This window comes from Podarcis gaigeae, assembly GCF_964106915.1.
Source record: "Podarcis gaigeae genome assembly, chromosome: 13".
Taxonomy (NCBI): domain Eukaryota; kingdom Metazoa; phylum Chordata; class Lepidosauria; order Squamata; family Lacertidae; genus Podarcis; species Podarcis gaigeae.
This window is the reverse complement of record NC_139689.1, coordinates 18,688,193-18,707,067: the sequence shown is the minus strand read 5'-3', so window position 1 is coordinate 18,707,067 and position 18,875 is coordinate 18,688,193. Positions and strand designations below refer to the sequence as shown.

Here is an 18,875-nt window from a genome sequence, read left to right as displayed (position 1 = left end):
AGTGTTCAGGTCATTTTCTTTCCTTTATTTCACCCCCTCCCTCATTCTTACGCATGAATGTTTGATTTATCTCAATCCAATATTGTTTAGACCTTTTCCATTATCCTGAGGTGGCTTTTGAAACTGTTGAGCATTTCTGCAATCATCTCCCTCTGTGAACTCTGAACATAAAAGCCACAGAAAATTGGTACATTTAATTTTCATTCAAATCTGTACAGGTAAGTTTTCCCTAACAGGTCAAACAACAGCTTCAGAGAGATGGAGGTGCTTTTAATTTGGTGGGTGGGGAGCAGATCTAGTAAGAAAGTATTAGGATTAATGGTCTGAATTCCACCCCCCCACCCCCTGCTGTGTCTTTTAAGAAGAAGAATATAAGAAAACTGGTCAGTACTTCTTGTCATCTGACCATGTGGGACACAAGAGGCTTGAAGAATCACAATATCATGGAGCTCAGAGTGACTCTAAGATTACCTAGATCAGCAATTTGCCCGAAGCCAAGGTCCTGTGAGCACATACGAAAGGCACACCCAACATACACTGGAAACAAATGAAAGGTGTGAAGTCAGGTCAAAAACACCCACTCCCTTGCCCACACCCAAGCCTACAGGACCAGGGAAAAGGGTGTAGGGGAAATGTAGGCTCATGTACTGTGCAAGCACACACCCCAGGTCCCAGCTGAAAAAAATGATTGGGGTCGGGGGGGAAAGCTACACACACCCTGTAAAACAGCCAAATCGGGTGGGCGAAAGTGCATATGAAGGGGAGTGTGGCAAAGGGGAAGCAAATCTCCGCCCAGAATAATGACTAAGGAAACAGGTGTGGGAAATATATTTATGCACGTGCAGCGTCCAGAGGGTTGGCAGCACTCATGCCCTGGCCCCTGCCAAATACTGTGCCAAATTCTCCCACCCATATGCCATATCTGAGCCAAGAATACTGCCCACAACATTCACACGCCTATGATAGCATGCATACAGACTGAGTGCAGACAACACACTGTTTTTCCTTAGCTTGCAATTGCAATTGCAATTGCTTTTGCTTTTCCTGAATGGTGGGGATCTAAGTGGAGCATATGGCTCTGATTTCTATGACTCCTATAATACCTGTTCTTTGGCCATGTTGGCTGGGCCTGATGGAAATCTGAGTCCAACAACGTATGGAGGGCCTTCCCAACTCCTCCTATACACACTAGCCATCATGGGAGTGGTAGTTCAAAACATCTGGAAGGCAGAAGGTTAGGGAAGGCTTCACTAGGCTGTCCCTAAGGCTGTTCCCCAAGGTATCTACCCTATTTTGATCTTTACTATTGCATTTATTGCATTCAGTTTTACAGTTTTTGTAAATCCCTTTGAGAATCTTGCCAATCTGCACATATCTTCATAGCATAGGCACAACTACAGTGGCTGGTTAAAATGTTGGCAACCGTAGCAGCATGCCACAAAGCTGAATCCTGCACATGGTAGTGGAGGAATACAACCAGCTCTGAGGAGCCAAGACTATGCAGGCTTTTCACATAGCTTCCCTCAAGGCCAAATGATTCTGCCTGTAGGCCTCATTGTTTGATGACAGCAAAGCCATCAAATGTCCAAAAACACACACCCCAACTTCTGATTTTCTAAATCTATCCCCTCCCCACCTCTGTTTAACTGCCTGGGGCTTCCTGCTCCTGCTAGTTCAGATGTCTTATTAGCCTGTCTGCCCCACTCCCTGCTCCTGCGCCCTCCCCGGTTCTTGGGAGAGGCCCAGCTTCCCAGTCAGTTTCCTGCCCCCCCACCTCTCTTTCCTGCCCCACCTCCTGTGTGTGAATGACCAGAGGCACGGGAAATCCGTGCGCAGTCATCGCTGGACTTAAGTCACACACAGCACACTCAGGAACGCCAGAGCTGAGAGTGGCCACCATACCCCAGTGGAAGATGCAGCCTGGCCTGCTGGATGCGTGAGAGTGGGTGACAGTGGGAGACTGCAGCACCTGGGGACACCTTGTGGAACAGGTAAACATGCAGCAAAGCTACAGAATTCAAAACTGGGGAGGGACAGTAAACAGGTGGGGAAATGTGTGCTGAACCCATTTCCTCCTCTGCCCACTGAATCTCATGCAAAGAGAACCCAAAGAGATCTGTCTTTGGCCTTCTTATGCCCAAAACTTCCTCTCAGGGAACCCAGGACTCCTGGCTCCTTGCTTCTTGTTAGATTCCTTGATAGATTCTATTTCAGATTATAAAGTGTTCAGGCCTTCCTGCCTCCTCTTTCTTTCTGCCTCTAGAAAGCTCCTGATAGTGTGGAGAAAGGACACAGAACTTAAGATGCTTCCCTTCTCTGCGAGATGTGCAAGTTTACAGTCCGCTCCGGCCCTAACGTTAGGCAGGGTGAAGCATTCTGATTGGAGGGGAGATTTAGATGTAGCAGCAGATGTTGGATTATTTGTTGGATAGATGGGGTGGGAGTGGAGGAGGAGGAGCACCATTTAGGTTTTCTCCCTCAGGCACCAAAGAAGGGTTTGTGTTGTCCTTGGTTATAGTTAGAGGTGATGAGAGCCAGAACTCACGGGTTTTCTTATGGGGAGATGAAAAGAAGTCAGAATTAATTAATACTCAGTATTTTGGAGAGGAACCTACTGATTATGATGGAGAAGCAGGAGGTAGGGTGGGAATGGGCTATGGGTTGATGTGTTTATTGCTTTCCTTCATTGTGTCCCATCTCCTAACAACCCAGTAGCTCAGGGGGTACCTTTGTGAGGTGTGGCTTCAAGCTATCCTAACCCCTCAACTCATTTTTTCTGCTTTTCCTGTTGACGTAACTGTTTGATTCAGGGCCTCTGACTCACCCCTCATGGTCAGGGTGGAAGTACAGGCCTGGTGCCTCTGCTGCCACTTTGATCTGGGTTTGAACTCCACCAGGCAGCTCTCCCCATGAAGCAAAGTGAGTAGTGTGTGTTCTCTGGGAAATTAATCTAGATCTCTCTATAGGGTTTAGGCAAGGAGAGTGCCTGGCATGAAAGAGGAGTGCAAGGACAAAAAAAAAATAAAGCCACAGGGAGGGGAAAGGTTTCTCAGGCATCAGGGCTGAGCTGTGTCTGTGCAAATCTACACATACTTATATACAGTATATGGATTTTATTCATTAGTTTGCTTCTTCTGTATGTTATATTAACAGCATCTTATAGTGCTTTGAGAAAAGAGCCAATCAAAAGCATAACATTAAAAGAAAAGAAAATTATACAGTATGATTGCATCTTAAGTGCATTTAACTTGCACGATTTCAAGCATATACAGTTGAAGGCCACTAGCTGAAATCCCACAAATTAAATGCAAGCAAGGTGGAAATCTTAAAACCTCTTCTTACACTGGGAAAACTCAATGCAAAAATAGCTTTTAAAGCTCTCTGCCTTCCTTGGGAAGCAAGGTCCTCCCCACCTTCTGCCTCAGCTGACATGAACTACAGGGTTGTTAATGTGGCAGTGGCCCCAAGCAGCGGTGGAGCATATGCCTGCGCTGCCCGGGGGGGGGGGGGCGCGGCACGGAGGGTGCCCTCCCAGGCGTGGGATAGCCGCTCGGGTGCCCAGAGCAGTGCATGTGCCTTGCAGCCGGAGGGGGGGAGCGAGCCGCCCATGGCAGAAATTCGGTGCGCCACCCGCGACTCCCAAGCCACCCTCAAGCTGTCAAAACGAAGGGGGAATTGGGGAATGCTGCTGGCAAAGCGGCGCAGCTCCCTCCTTACCCTGATGGCTTGCAGTAGGCTTGGGAATTGTGGGTAGGTGGCGTGCCGAATGTCACCCTCCTCAGTGAGGGCACCAGGGGCAGTCCGCCCCCCCCCTTCCAAACCCCTGGCCCCAAGGTTCCGTTGGCCAGGGGTCAGATTCCACACTTACATAATTTTAGGTTAACCGTGTTTAAATTTTGGCTGCTCTAAATCTATTCCCTGTCCCCTTAGACTCTCTCTCCTCAAAAATAGTTCAGTTGGTAGAGCATGAGACTTTTAATTCCAGGGTTTGGGGTTTGTGCAAGACATTCCTGCATTGCAGGGGGTTGGACTAGATGACCCTTGTTGTCCCTTCCAACTCTACAATTCTAGGATTCTACAATATGGCCTGGCAGGCCTTGATGATATCCAGAGAGCAAGTCAAAACAAGGCTTGGTGTGGCCAGGTAAGAGAAAGGTAGAGAAAGAGGAAGTCTGTGGCCCAGGACACCACCAAGCTTGTTGCTCAAACCAAAGAACCAACCTGACTGGAAGCTTTTATAGGTGTTGGACCTTATCACGTGATCTGCTCTGGCCAGTTGAAATTCCATATTGCAGATCTCTGGTGGGCCATGCTGTCATCTTCTCCTTTGGCTCAGTGGTGGTGCATAGAAATTTTGTTTTCCTCTCCCCCAGATTCAGAGCATTGGAAATAAAGCCTAGAAGAAGCATGCTGTTTGGGGTTGTCTGAGTGTGTATTTTAAGAAAATGCAATCAATTAAAGCTGAAATGTTCAGATGTTTCTTGTAACAAATGTTGTAGATGGACAGGATGCACGGGTCTGCTTATTTTATGCCTTTCTCTCTCTCCCCCCCCCCCCCGCATATTCACCTGTCAAAGGCTCTAGGTCCCTGTGACCATGTTCTCGGATGAGCGGAAAGACGGGAGCCCCCGCTTTGGGAAGCTTCACTTTCCTGTTGGCCTTTGGATCAACTCCCCAAAGAAACATTTTGCCAAGCTGGGACGCAGGTGGCCTAGTGTGGGGTCTGTCAAGTAAGTGACTGCCTTGTGGGGCCCAGCTAGACTGATAACGGACCTTGTTGTTTTGCTCCCCTGCCCCTGTCCCCCTTCCTTTAGGGTTTATTCAATTAAGATTTCTTTGTATTTTTGCAAACCTTAAAGATTCCACAAGCCTGCTGATGCCTCCTCCTCCAACACGAATGGTGCCATTTTGGCTACATATGAATAGGTACTCAGAGAATGAGTTCACTGTTAGTACATAGGCCGTTCTGTTGCTTGTCGGTCTGCGTAAAACACCTACTCATTCAGGCAAAAGAGGCACCATGAAATAGTGCAACTGTTAAGAAGATTCACAGCCCTGGGATTGGTCCATCCATGAGAAATCACCTCTCCGGAATAACAGAGAAGGAAACTATAGCAGGGTGGTCTGTGTACGTGGACTTCCGTGCCTTTCTGACATCACACCATTCCGGTTCTCACATCTATTTGCATAATTACAATCCCTAGCAGTAATTGGCAATGAGCAGCTGTGCATTCCATGCTACCACTGGCTCTCACCTCAAACTAAGCGGTGTACATGCACTGTAGCCTTTGCCTGGTTATGCAGCATTCAGGGAAGCATCATGTGCTCTGAACCACCACTATGGGGTGGGGTGCCAGGGCTACGTTACAGGGGGTGGGGAATTAATTCAAAGTTAATCCATCCAGAAATAGTATGGAATATTTTAGTAGGCAATGCACACAGCAGAACACAAATGTGTGATCTGTGCTATTGAAATGGGGACTACAATGAACGAACATTCTCCGGGGCTTGGGATAAAATGAGCAAAACGGACAAAAACTAATTTGCAATCAGAGCTGAACAAGAACATCTCATAACTTTTTTACTCAGAAGTGAAGAAAAGTATTGCTAGGCTTGCCTTACGTCAGGAAAATTCCTGACATGCCCTGGTTTTCAGGTGTAAAAGTGCTGTCGGGGGAATTTTGCCGAATCGTATATATGGCAGGAGTGGAATTAGCTCAAAAAGCTTAAAATCAATTTTGGTGGGTTTCAACAAAAGCTCAACAAGTTTACGGGTGTCAGAAATTTAACTTTTTGAAATATGGCAACCCTAAGTATTGCTAAACTGTCCCCCTTCACCTTTGTTTTGGCACCAGTCATTTCCTGATCCTGGCAGCAGCAGTGATCACACTTCCAGGAATTTCAGCTGCTGGTGGGCACCATTTTTCTTTAACCCACCAAACTCTAGAGTGAGGGCACGAAGAATTGCCCTCACTCTTGATTGGCTTCATGGTGACAACTAACACATGATGTCATCATGAAGCTGGTGAATATATGGGGGGGGGGGGAGGCATGTACCAGCAACCTGGAGTACTAAGTCTCTAGTATGTTTGTCCTATACTTGGCTCCTTTTTGCCAAATTACTGAAATGTTCCCTCCTGGCCTTGCAGTGACACAGTTGGGGAGGGCATTTGGGCCCATCACTATTTATGATTCTACCTGAGCAGGTTACATCATAATTTAACTCACCTTATCCCTGTGAAACTTTCCTGCCATCCTCCAAGGCTGCCTGTCCATAAAATTTCTGACTATGTGCCAGAGAGATGGTGACTTGTTTAAGGAGAGAGATGGCTTTGCTGGAAACCAAGGAGGTGGAGGGGAGAATGCTCTTGTACTTGGGGCCTGCTTCGGGGTTTCTCATAGGTGTCTGGGTGGCTACTGTGAGAACAGGATGCTGGACTTTGGCCCATTGGCTTATATTCTTATGACTTACCCAACAAGCTTTGAGGCAGAGCACGTTTGTTACGGTAGATCTGAACCAAGCAGCTTGGCTGCTGCATCATCCTGTCATTGTGGTGCCACCCTTGCTGTCTCTTTGAGTCTGTCTATCCTCCTCACAAAGGGATCCGGGTGGCGCTGTGGGTTAAACCACAGAGCCTAGGACTTGCCGATCAGAAGGTCGGTGGTTCGAATCCCTGTGACGGGGTGAGCTCCCGTTGCTCAGTCCCTGCTCCTGCCAACCTAGCAGTTCGAAAGCATGTCAAAGTGCAAGTAGATAAATAGGTACCACTCTGGCGGGAAGGTAAACGGCGTTTCCGTGCGCTGCTCTGGTTCGCCAGAAGTGGCTTAGTCATCCTGGCCTATGACCCGGAAGCTGTACGCCGGCTCCCTCAGCCAATAAAGCGAGATGAGTGCCACAACCCTAGAGTTGATCACGACTGGACCTAATGGTCAGGGGTCCCTTTACCTTTACTATCCTCCTCACAGATCGACATCCTCGGATACAGCCAGCCGTGGAAGTGAGCCTGTGGAGATGCGCCCGGCCACCAAGAATAAGGCCAGTCGACACAAGAGGATTTCAGCGCTCTTCCAGCGGGGTGGGACTGGCGTGCCCACCAGCGGAGGAAGAGGTCGCTGGGCCAGTGAGAAGAAACTGGCCGATCTCATTGATCCACTGCCCGAAGATCGAGTTGAGCCCCCCTCGCAGGGAGAAGTGCCAGGGATCCTGAAAATCTACGGAGGCGACATCTCCACAGGTGCCAACTACAAGAGTGTGCTGGCCACAGCGCGCTCCACTGCCCGGCAGCTGGTGCAGGAAGCGCTTGAGCGCTACGGCGTGGCGCAGGCCAATGCCGAAGATGCGTATGTCTTATGTGATGTGGTCGGCAACGTTCACAGCACAGATGGCTCCTGGCAGGCCCAGTATCTCCGTGCAGTAGGTGATTCTGAACGCCCGCTCGTGCTGCAGGATGTGTGGAAACCCAAGACCGGCTGCACACGCCGATTTGAGATCCGCCGACGATGTGATGTGGAGAGGATGGCAGAAGGCGAAGATGGCGATGGGTCTGGTATGTGTGGTATGTGTGGTGTTGTTGGCAGTGGGTGAGGCTTCCAGGGAACTGTCAATAGATGCTCTTCTGGGTCCTAGGTCTCAATTCTGCTCTAGGGTTTCATGCTGTTTTCAAGTCTTTTAGAAGCTTGGCTTTCATTCATTTCATTTACCATCCAGTTAGGTTTCTAGAACTTATGATTTGTCAGGAAGAGATCAAAAAGCTTTGCTGCTGCAAAGAGGCTAATCAACTTCATTGTCAAGTGCTTAATTAGCATGTGGAATTTCTTTTGCCACAATATGGTGATTAGTCCTTAACTAATTGAATGGGAGACAGAATTCCAACCCCTTGTATACAAAGATATCAAAGGGGAAGTGTGACAAAATTATTTCCCCCCCAAACTGCTTGGATATTTCCCAGTACTCCTTCCCTTCCATGGGCCCCCAACTTGGGAGAATTTTCAAAAAATATAGGTTAGGTAAAGGTATTGCTTTTATTTTGCATGACTGTTCACATAGATTAGATTTTTCTGTCTGCCTTCTCTCCCTGCCTCTTGTAGGTATCTCCCAGGCCCGTCGGCAGCAATCTCGCCGCTCTCGGGCCGCCTCAGGAGGCCATGTGGCCCCCAAAGAGAGGGCGGACAACCTTTCCCTCCGTCGCAGCATCAGCGAGATGAATCTCAGCACAAAACGCCGCAGGGACCGCAAAGGAGTGCTGAGCATGGCGGTTGGGGAACCACAGGAAGCGGCTGAGGAGTCACGACTGAAGGCATCGGAGGGGGCCGAGGGCACATCGGCTCCTCCAGCATCTGAAGCAGAGGCCATGGATGTGGCCAACTTGGAGCAGCTCTCCCAGTGCCTCATACAACCACCAACAGAGCACCCCTATTTCCTACAGTTGTTGGGCTACAATGAAAAGCAGGTAGACCCACTTTCCTGCTTGGAAGATTGGGGCAGTTCTAGTATTTTCCAACTCTATGGTTTTGATGAAGCTGAGTGATTGTGGGGTTCAGGGTCCTTCAGGTTCCATGTTAACATAGAGTTGGAAAATACTAGAAACTTCTGCTGAAGGAAGGTTGGTTGCCCTCACCCCCACCCTGTCAGCCACTCGTGCCCTCTCTGTTATCCCATATTGTCAGGAAAAGAGAGAATAATTAAATAAAGAGGGATCTGCCTAGGGGTAAGGGAGAAATTCAATCCACTTTGGATCTGAATTCAGACTTAACAGATTCACACCACATGTAAACTGAAACACAGCTGTCCTTCAAAATTTGCACTTGTCTGAATTTTGTGATGCAGTTCTTTAGCCAAATAATGTGTCCAAGCATGTGTCTATAAAGGGAAAGTATTAAAAATGTGTGTACTAGTAAAAAAATAATACATTATATTTGGCAAAAATTCTGGTGAATTTGTGTATCTCACGGGAAATTGCGTATGGAAACTATGCATATAAGGAGAAACGTGCACTCAAATGTTGACAATTTTTGTGAAGGCTTTAAAAAAAACCCATAAACTATTGCAGAAATGTGTAGAGCTGAACTTAAGAATGCAAAAAAGAAAGAAAGAAAAGAAACTGGGATAAATTGAAATTGACAGACGTGTCCACCTGGAGGCCTGTGGAGCAAACAGGAATGAATGACCCAAGCAGGACACTTCAGTGTCAGGCCACAGGGAAAGGCAAATAGGTGTAACCCAAGCCTGAGTGAAGTTAAGACGATCCACTGAATTTCTTCAAGCTTAGTTCAGGCAACCTCCTAGAAGAAAGGGAGCAAGATTTCCCATACATTTATGTGGGGGGTGGGTGGGGGTGTGAAGCCTTCTTCTTCCTAGTGATCCACAGTTGAACCACCAGTATAAAAACCTCTGTTGTGGTGACTTAGGGCTGATCCACACTTCCTTTTGTGCTGAGTTTCTAGGCACAGAACTGGGATTTCAAGGTCTGTGTCCAAGCATTTCCCCCACTTCTACTGTTTTCCCGGGAGACCCCCCCCCCCAATTTACCGCTGAATTGGAGCAAACAGCAAGTGGGTTTTCTGTGGATTCAGTGGCAGGTTTTTCTGGGGAGGGGAAAGCTGTGGGGCAAAATAAAACCTGCTCAGGCACAGACCTGGAAATCCCAGACCTGTGTTTAAAAGGAAGTGTGAATGAGCCCACAGTGGAACTTTTAGTTGTTGCATCAGCCACACTACAGCTGACCTGTGACTATTTGAGCACCCAGAGGATCTCTTACCTCTCCAAAGCCTCATCTTTATTTGTTTCTGCTGCATCTGTTGCTCCATCCCTTTTGCCTCTGGCTCCACCTACCACTGGTATGGGCCCACCCCTAAGGAAGTTGCCCATGAAGGGACAGAAAAGGTTTCCTACCCCTGACCTAAAGAGCCAATGCTTCAGCTGAGTGCCCCACTGGCCCAACACAGGGTAGCTCAGGGCCACTAGCAGGAATGCCAACCGCTGCAGCTGATCTTTTCTTCCTGCTCTATTCCCTTCTCTCTCTTTAACCAACAGGAGTTTGTAATCCACGTGATGACACGCCGCCGACACATTTTCGGCCGCCCTGAGCGCTGCCCGGCTCCGGACCAATCCAACTATGTGGACACGTTCCTGAGCGCCCCAGACATCCTCCCGCGCCACTGCTGTGTCGTGTCTTCAGTGCCCCCCACAGACCCCAGCCAGCCCCGGGGCTCGGCCATGGTGCGGCCCTTCCGGGGAGCGTTGATAACCCACAACGGTGCTCCACTCCATCGCCAGGTGGAGCTGGCTCCCGGAGACTTGCTGGGAATGGGGCAGCACTTCCTCTTCATGTACAAGGACCCGCGAGCTGCAGCTGCGCCACCGGCCTGGCTGCCCAAGGCCTGGGTGTCCCCAGGGTTGGTGGGGGCCTTGGCGTGCCAGGCCTGCGGCCGTTCCCTGCAGGAGCGCCAGGAAGCTTTCCGGGCCTACCTCAAGAGCCGAGAACCTCAGCTGCGCTACCGGCCCCAGGAGCAGGAGGCCCTCTTGGCTGAGATTGTGAGGCTGCAGGAGGCGCCAAACTGCAGGTTGGGCCCTGCCTTCCTCTTTGGGCTCTGCCTGGAACACGCCGCCCGGGAGCTGGAGCCAGGACACCTTCCCAGGTTGATAGCCAGAATCGCTCAGCTGGTCAAGGAGGCTGTTTGGGTAAGTGACATGCAGTTCAGTTCATGACCTTTGCGCCGCTTTGACATCCTTCCCTTGTATTCCCTCCACCTCCATATCTAATTCTGAAGCCCTTTATGTAGGTCTGTGTATGTAGCTATTAAGATGTTGATAATCAGGCATGGCATGGAAGGAATCCAGCATTTGGAGCATTTTCGCTTTCACTAAGAAACGGCGGTGGCAGCGAGAAGCTGGTTCTTATGGTTATAGGTAAAAACATGGATCCTTCTAGCCCTTAAGCTCTCCCTGAAGGCAACTGAAGCAGTTCTAGCTAAGCAGAATTGGAGCTGGTATGAGAGAACATGTAGGAAACACTGAGTTCCCAAGAGGAAGTTGTAAATGTAATGAAAGGAAATAGATTTCCCCCATCAGTTCCTTCAGTACCTGTTTTCCATGGACTTCTTTCCCTTTGGCTTTCAGGCATGGAAAGGGCTCGAGGCTGCACTGTGTTGGGTTCCAAACCTCCATAATTCATTTTATTTTTTCATATCCTTCTTCCCAGGAGAAGATAAAAGAGATTGGAGATAGACAGCCGGAAAAGTAAGTAAGAGCTAAAGTATGTCTCATATTTGGCTTCCGGAAGGTGCTGTTCCGCATCTCGCAAGATGTTTGGGAGGTGCTATACTTAGAATCTAAGCAGTTTATCTTAGTTTTTGTCAAACCGTTAAATTGTTTCCTAGGATGAATTCTTGAAGTTGCCATGTCTGAATGCAGTCCTCATGGACAGATTCTGGTATTAAATGGGGTTGGGGTTGATGCCAGGGACTTGGGGCTTTCATCATAAAGGTGCAGGGGTAGAGTTATGCCTCTACAGCAAACAGCACAATGGGCATTTTCAAAGTCTGTCCCCGAGGGAGCTACAGACTTCAGACTTTTCTAAGCTTCAGTTTGCTCTGCTTTATTTGATGTAGTGGTCTAGCGAATAAGTTACTTTTGACATAAAGAGACAAATATCAGTTGGGTGACTAGCAACTGAAGAAATATTGTGTGATGCATGACAAATTATCTTACAGGTGAAGGCATCCTTGTATTGTTTAGTTCAGGGATGATGGAACTGAACAATATGCTCCCATTGTCCTGATGATTGGCCCTGCAAGCTGGGGATTTGGAGTCCAAACAACATCTAGAACAGTGCTGTTCAACCCTGGGCCCCCAGATGTTGTTAGACTACAGCTCTTATCATCCCTGACAATTGCTTAAGGCTAAGGTGGCAATTGCCTAAACTAAGCTGACAAGATGATTGGAGTTATAGCCTGACAACATCCAGGGATCCAGGTTGAAGGACTCTGATCTAGGAGGCCATAGGCTCCTCCTTCTCTGGTTTAGTTCCTTCCAGCCTTCTGAAGCTTTAATAACACTTCCCACTCTTGTATAAGTTACTACCTCCCAATATATTTGCATGTGTCAGCTCCTTCCATCCACTTCTATGAAAAAAACTTTAATTTTGGCCTTTGTTTGATAGATCTTTCTGCAAATACCATTTCAAAATCAATAGCATGATAACTTGGTGGGGGAGGGAGCATAACTGATATGGGGTGGCAGGAAGAGGCAGATTTTCTGAAGGAGAATATCAGTATTATTTTCACCAATAAAACAAACAAATGGCACATGTATGCTCCACTGGAAGAAGCACACAATAATTGGGGACAAACTGCATTTTCTGTGATGCAAAAAATATTGTTCAGTCAAGAGTGCTGTGAAAATGCAACATCTCCATTGCGGTAGTTCAGTTATGGGAAGGCAATTTGTACTCACTGCTGAAATGATTAACAACTCTAATGCATCCAGAAAGGTCCATAGGTAACAACATATTAGTAAGTCCTCCTTAATAATATAGCCAGCACAATAGCAACATTGCAAATATGGAAGGCAAATCCACAAGTAATGAAGACCTAAGTCCCTTGGAAGCAAAGTTCACATATGTCAAGAAATCCTGAACTCAGTGTGAACTCTGAAAATTTGTGGAATGGATTGAATTCCAAGTAGTCAGCCCAGCTGTTGTTTTAATGCCCCAGCCAAGAGTCAGCTGCCTCTGGGCAGCAGGTGAGAGCACCCTCCTGTCATTCGGCAGTGCGCTAATCCCCCTTGCGCTGTCTGATCCCTGCAGCCAGCAGGACAAAGGAGAATTGGGAAATCTCAGCATCGAGGAAGTGGCTGCCGACTTGCGCCCCCTGATGCTCTGGATGGCCAACGCGATGGAGCTGCTCAGCCTCGTGCAGAAAAGAGTCCTGGACATTGAGAAGGACCTGGACTTGGAGGGTGAGCCAAGAATCCTGAACGTTCCCTGGGGTCAGAGGAGAGTGGAAGGGTAGCTGTTGGTCAGGATACCAGGGTTCTCTAGGACATACATCAGAATAGAGGACCAAGAAGAGACAGATAAAGGAAGACCCTGAGGGTCAGAACTTGATGACTGAGGGCTGTTTGGGTTTTCCAGAAAGGGGAAGGGTTCGAATAGCAAGGGAGCTTATGGTTTCTGTGGGTGCCTCCAGATGGTCAGTATTTTGCAGGAGAGATTCAAGCACATAAGAGAAAATCCAATTCAGATGGACTGAAGCACTCTTGTGCTAGCACAAGGAATGCACATTGAACAAATTTTTCACAGTTATTAAAGTGACAGGGAAATGCATTAAAAAGTATCAGGAGGAACAAATAATCACTGGGAACACGTGGAAACACCCCACAAACAAATCAGGATGGATGCTCATTGTCACAAAATCTCCCCACAAACCAATCAAAACAAATGCTCAATAAAGACAGGACATAACCCAACCTCTGCATAAGCTTTGTGGTGGAGCCTTATGTGAGGGACATATCACAGAACTCTCAAGACACTCTACACACTGTTACCAGATGAATAAGGCATTATGCCAGTTTACCAAGGCCTCCCCTAGAGAATCCTGGGAATTACAGTTTGAGGAGGATGCTGAGAAAGCTGCAGTAAAGATGCACTACAGCGCTGCAGTTCCCATTGGAGAGCAAATGAGTGGGCAACTAGTTTGCTTTCCTGTGATGTAGCTACACCCTGAGACTTACTCTCTTCCCCCATCTCCGCAGGAGCTTCCCACAATGCTTTGCTCTCCAGTGACCTGGAGACATGTGATGAGGCAATGGCAGTCTTGGACGAAGTCATCATGTCCACATTTCAGCAGTCTGTGTACTACCTCACTAAGGTGGGTGAGCAAACTCTTGACGATAAAGCCCCCCCCCACCTCCCCTTCTCTTCCCACCCACCCTTTGTAGTAGCCTGTGTTTCTCATCCCTTTCCTCACCCAGCAGACTCTCTACTCGGCTCTTCCTGCCTTGCTAGACAGTAACCCCTTCACGGCCACAGCTGACCTGTCCCACGTGCCGGAGCTCAGCAGCATGCCAGAAGGAATCCAGGGGACCCTTGCCATCTACCAGGCCACGCTGGAGTTGACCCGTGACTGTGACCTGCACCCTGACCTTGTCTCGCAGACCTTTGGATATCTCTTTTTCTTCTCCAATGCCTCGCTCTTTAACACTCTCATGGAGAGAGGTGAGCCTAGAATTAGCTCCTGGCTTCTCAGGGTGGGAACTAGAAGAAAGGCTCAATAGCCCATTTTGTGAATGAGCAGGGCGCTAGGGGATGCCCTCCCATCGCTCCCATTTGCACGGGTCCTTCTTGTGGGTTTACTACGGGCATCTGGTTGGCCACTGTGAGAAAAGGATGCTGGACTAGACGGGTCTGTTGGTCTGATCCAGCAGGCTCATCTTGTGCCTTAATGCCGCCTAGCCTCACAGCTTCCCTGCACATAGATCAGGATGAATGCACTGTGAAACAGGTTGTATGAAAGTGATTCTTGAGTGTGTGGAGGAGCCAAATGGAATAATACTGATAGTGTGAGACAGACTAGGACTCCTGGGTCTTCTGAGAAGCAAGAACAATCCAGTGAGACACGAGGGTGTGCGGGGATCAAGGCAGTGAGTTATAATATGTTCTAGAACTGAGAATGTTTTCACAGTGAGGCATAAATCACATGTAAGTTCCATTTTGAGAAAGCAAAAGAAGTAGGAGACAGCTCTTTTCTTTCTTTTTCTTTTTTTGAGGGAGCATTCCAAACAGGAGAAGTTTCACTATTCACATTGCAAAAATGCCCAGGGAGAATGCCTGAAACCTCTCTTCATTGCCCCTGACTAGTGAGAAGAACAAATCCCCTCACAACCCTCCCCCCTCCCTCTCCTGTTTCCTCCTATTTTCTGTCCTGGTCTCTGGTGGAAACAGCCTGTTTCCTGCCTGTCCCAGAGTTCAGGGCTGCCCCCAAGCAGGACAGGAAATAAGCAGGCTGGCTTGGGGCGGTGGCTCCCTCATTCAGAACAGAGGGGGGTGGGCAGGGGGGATCCCAAGACGGTTTGCCGAGGAAGGTGGAAGATCACTCGGGCTCTATGTTCTTAACATGCTTTCCCCCTTTTTCCAGGCAGTTCCCACCAGTCCTTATTCCAGTGGGCCAAGGCGGTGCAGATCCGAACCAACCTGGACCTGGTGCTGGACTGGCTACAAGGGGTGGGCCTGGGGGACATTGCAACTGAATTCTTCCGCAAACTCAGCACCACGGCCAACTTACTGTGTGTGCCCAAAACCAGCTTGCTTCAGGTGATTGTTCCCCCTTCTTGGGGCTTGAGGGTTAGGGTGGCAGCGGCTCAACTCTTGGGCATCAGAATCACACACACACATACCACAAATACTAGGTGTCACCGTTTTTATCTGGGAACAGGTGGCTGAAGGCACAGAGGAGGGAAGCTTCATTTCTCCCCCTTTCTTCTTTTATGGCCTGTTTCTTTAAGATGAGAGTGTGCTGGAGAGACTATTAAAAATGAACAACATTTTGAAGCACCCACCCTCCTTGCTTTGTGTAGGAATAAGGAAGCCTGATTTAATTGACACAGGTGCAGGTTTCTGCAAGTCCACACCACTGCAGGTTTTCCTGTTGGGCTCAGAAAACAGTACCTTGAGGTTCTCAGTTTCCCTTTAAAATTTTTTTCTAGTCCCTATGGAAACAGATGCAGGCATCTCAGAAGCATGACATTTGTACAAATGTGTTGGCTATGTTGCCAGCCCTGCTGCTGATGCCTCCTTATATCTGACAGAGGTCAAAGACTTCATGTAAAAAACCCACCTTTAACAACATGCAAATATACTAATTTGCATAAAATATTCAAGTTGCAGAATCCCACATATCTTGTTGCAGAATAGTATTCATGTTTGTATGAGCCGATCTGGATTCATTGGCTCTGTAAGCACCTTCCTACCCTGTATCTGCTTGAGTGTCTGGGATTGAGTTGGTTTATCACTGTCACGGGGTAAAAGCTATAGGGTGAATGGTTGTGCCTTATAGCTAGGTATGGTGTCAATGAAGTGGCCTTTCTGTATCTTCCTGCTAACACTTGGAAAGTGTTTTGCCAATAAACTGCTTAGATCAATTTAATTAAAACCTCTTGACTGAGAAAGGGAAGGCTTTTCTCGTTAAGCAGCCAACATCTTAATTTTTCTTTAAAAATGTATGTGCTTGTCAAAACTGCAGGTGGCAGCTACCATCTTAGAAGAGGCATCCTCCTGCCCAGTGCTGTTTTTCTAGGGAAAAAAGGTGCCAGAACTCACCATGAACACCTCCCTCTTTCTCCTAGAATGGCTATGGTGCCCACCTGAGAGGTGCAGAACTGAGTTCTGGGAAGTTTCGGCTGAAAAAAAATCCTGCTCCTTCCCCTCCCACACATAGAAAGGCATGCTTCTCCTAAGATGGCGCCTGCTATGCAGCAAGGCTATACAAAGGAAGTTTGTTTCTTCTTCCAGGGCTATTTTTTCATTCATAAGGAAATGTTATTCTTTTAATATGTCAATTATCACATGATTTATCAAGTCTAGTTTCTGCCCCTATTAAGGTAAATGCTGCAGTTGGCATAGAGAAAGAGCTAGCCAGTCATGGCAGCCACTAAGGAAAAATGGGTGTTTCGTGGGTCTTTTTCTTCCAGGGTTTATTGCTAACCTCTCTTTTCCCTGCTGCACACAGACATCCTGGTCTCGGCTGAGAAATGACTATCCGGCACTGACCCCGGCTCAGCTCCAGCACGTGCTCACAAATTACCAGCTGGGACCTGGGCGAGTGTCTCCCGAATGCTGGAGCCCACCTGAAAAGGAAAGGGATGAGATTGCACATAGTAAGTCAAGGAGATGCTTTGTTTTTGACCCACACAGGGTTCAACTCTCACCACCTCTGGCAGGATTTCTGTGCCCTCATCAGGCAGAAATTCAGCAAGTGAAGCTTTCCCCATCATTGCATTAACTCCATGTTGGGGACCTGCCGCATCCTACACCAAACGCTCATCCCCTGCTATCCCTCTCTCTGCCCTCAAAATGTGGAAATTGGAATGTGAAAGCATTTCACAACTCATATTATTATCAGTTTCTCCTATAGTCTCTTACCAGGAATGTATGAAGGCAGTGCTATTTTTGTTTTGACTGGTATCTGTGACAATCAGCACTGTTTTGTTTTTGCTGCAGTTTGCCTTCTGCCAAAAAGTTATGTTTTTCACTTCTGTCTGCTATGGCCGAATTTAATGTCCTTAATTTTAATGACATAATTAATATACAATTCCATACCATTTCAGTGCAAAGGAAACACCAGAAAGCCCCCCCCCCCGGAAGGGTGCACATCATTAATTACGTATCATTTGCGGTCTAAAAAGACAAGAACAACAAATGCTTCTCGCATTTGCTTGCCTGATTTCCACACCTGACCACAAACGGTCACACAAACTGCAGACATTTCTGTCCCTACCTCTTATCCAGAGGGTGTGATCCATGCGTCATTTAGAATAGAGCTACTGGTGCAGTTGCCCAGGGAGCAGCTGGGAGCGGGGAGACGGGTGTGAGACAGACAGGGTGGGCCTCACATTTTTAAATCTACGCAGGGCACTGAAATTTCCAGCTAATCCTCTGGGTGCAGCAGCCTCAAGAGCAGCTTGAGCACACCTGTTGTTTTAGAAATGCCTTGTCTTCCCACAGGTGACATATTTGAGAGTTTCACAGACCACCCGCCCCTGATCCTTCCATGTGACGGTTTCCGCTTGCGCCTCTCAGAGCCTGTGTCAGATGACACCCTCCATCGCCAACTCACACGCCTGCGACGTTTCCTCTGGGAGCTGGAGCGTGAATCTCTTCCAGCCAACCAAAGGGCAGTGTACGGGCTGGATCCCAGCCAATGAGAAGCAGGGCACACACCACCACAATGATCAAATGGCTCCTGAACCCCTGGAAACCCTTGCCAGTGGACAGACGGAAGCCCCAAACTGATTTCAGAAGGGTGGAATCATCTGAACCAGTTATTGCTTGTCTGAATACAGGGTTGTCCTGAAGGTCAAAGGTCATTGTGACATCTCAGGCTTTCAGTTGTAGCCTCATACCCACTGTCGGAACCTGGCGGCAGACACTGATCTCAAGGACCAGAAGCCCAGAAACTTCTCTGAGAGATCAAAGCTTCTCCCTGACCCAAACTTCCCTGTTACTTTTCGGCCCTGTGAAAAGCATATATTGTTTATAGCAAAAGCTATGTAGTGCTTTTTCCTCCAACGCAATAAAATTATTAACTTGTGACAAAAACATTGGACAGATATTTTGATATGATGGGAAGCTCCTATAAAAAAATCCATCTGTCTCGGGAGACAATGGATGTATGCACAGTCATGTGCCTTGAACACGCATAAATGGGGAGTTGCACAGTGTTGCAGGACGGGAGAATATTAGGAGTGCAAGGAGGAGAGTTTCTTGGTTACAGGACTTCTCATAGGCGTATATTTGTCTGGTTTTGATTGTGTTTGTGTGTGTCGTGTCTGCATGTGAAACACTAGGTTGTAGGGAGTGGGAGAAGAGATGTTCTTTGGTGTCTTCTCCACACTGGCCTTGCTGTCTTTGGGACGTGCCTCTTTCCCATTGTCCCAGGCCACAAGTGCTATCTTTGTCGGTGGCGTCAGGTCCACGGCTGCTCCTGGAATCAATCTCTGAAATCTGAGCCTGGGAAAGACCTATGAGCTCACCCCGTCCACCCAGCCAGCCACCCACACCATATGCAGCTCCCAGCAAAGGAATCGTACCAGGGTCTGGTTTTGGAGTGATCCGAGGATATCACAGCCAAGGTGTAAGAATCCAGAGCCATTCACCTGA

The 18,875-nt window shown here is 48.0% G+C and overlaps 1 protein-coding gene across 3 annotated transcripts; it reads left to right on the top strand.

The window, feature by feature from the left end:
* Positions 1-111: 111 nt before the first annotated feature.
* RASIP1 (Ras interacting protein 1) lies at positions 112-18,314 on the top strand. Of its 3 annotated transcripts, none has more exons than XM_083707755.1 (12): positions 112-218; positions 4,578-4,730; positions 6,967-7,547; positions 8,089-8,450; positions 10,034-10,681; positions 11,202-11,239; positions 12,807-12,958; positions 13,754-13,869; positions 13,973-14,216; positions 15,136-15,311; positions 16,726-16,873; positions 17,721-18,314. In XM_083707755.1, the coding sequence occupies exons 2-12, from the start codon at positions 4,597-4,599 to the stop codon at positions 17,918-17,920; spliced, it is 2,799 nt and encodes a 932-aa protein (XP_083563881.1). In that variant the 5' UTR covers positions 112-218; positions 4,578-4,596; the 3' UTR covers positions 17,921-18,314. The 3 variants fall into 3 exon arrangements, with proteins under 3 accessions (XP_083563881.1, XP_083563882.1, XP_083563880.1); XM_083707756.1 differs by lacking the exon at positions 112-218 and adding an exon at positions 1,217-1,991 and having other exon boundaries at positions 13,976-14,216; XM_083707754.1 differs by lacking the exon at positions 112-218 and adding an exon at positions 1,217-1,991.
* Positions 18,315-18,875: the final 561 nt, after the last annotated feature.

What these genes read in the sequence shown, in the direction of transcription:
- RASIP1 (XM_083707755.1), top strand. Translation starts at nt 4,597, where the DNA reads ATGTTCTCGGATGAGCGGAAAGACGGGAGCCCCCGCTTTGGGAAGCTT. An exon ending in TGGGCTACAATGAAAAGCAG is followed by an intron (nt 8,451 to 10,033) that starts GTAGACCCACTT and finishes TTTAACCAACAG; the next exon opens with GAGTTTGTAATCCACGTGAT. An exon ending in GGAGATAGACAGCCGGAAAA is followed by an intron (nt 11,240 to 12,806) that starts GTAAGTAAGAGC and finishes TGATCCCTGCAG; the next exon opens with CCAGCAGGACAAAGGAGAAT.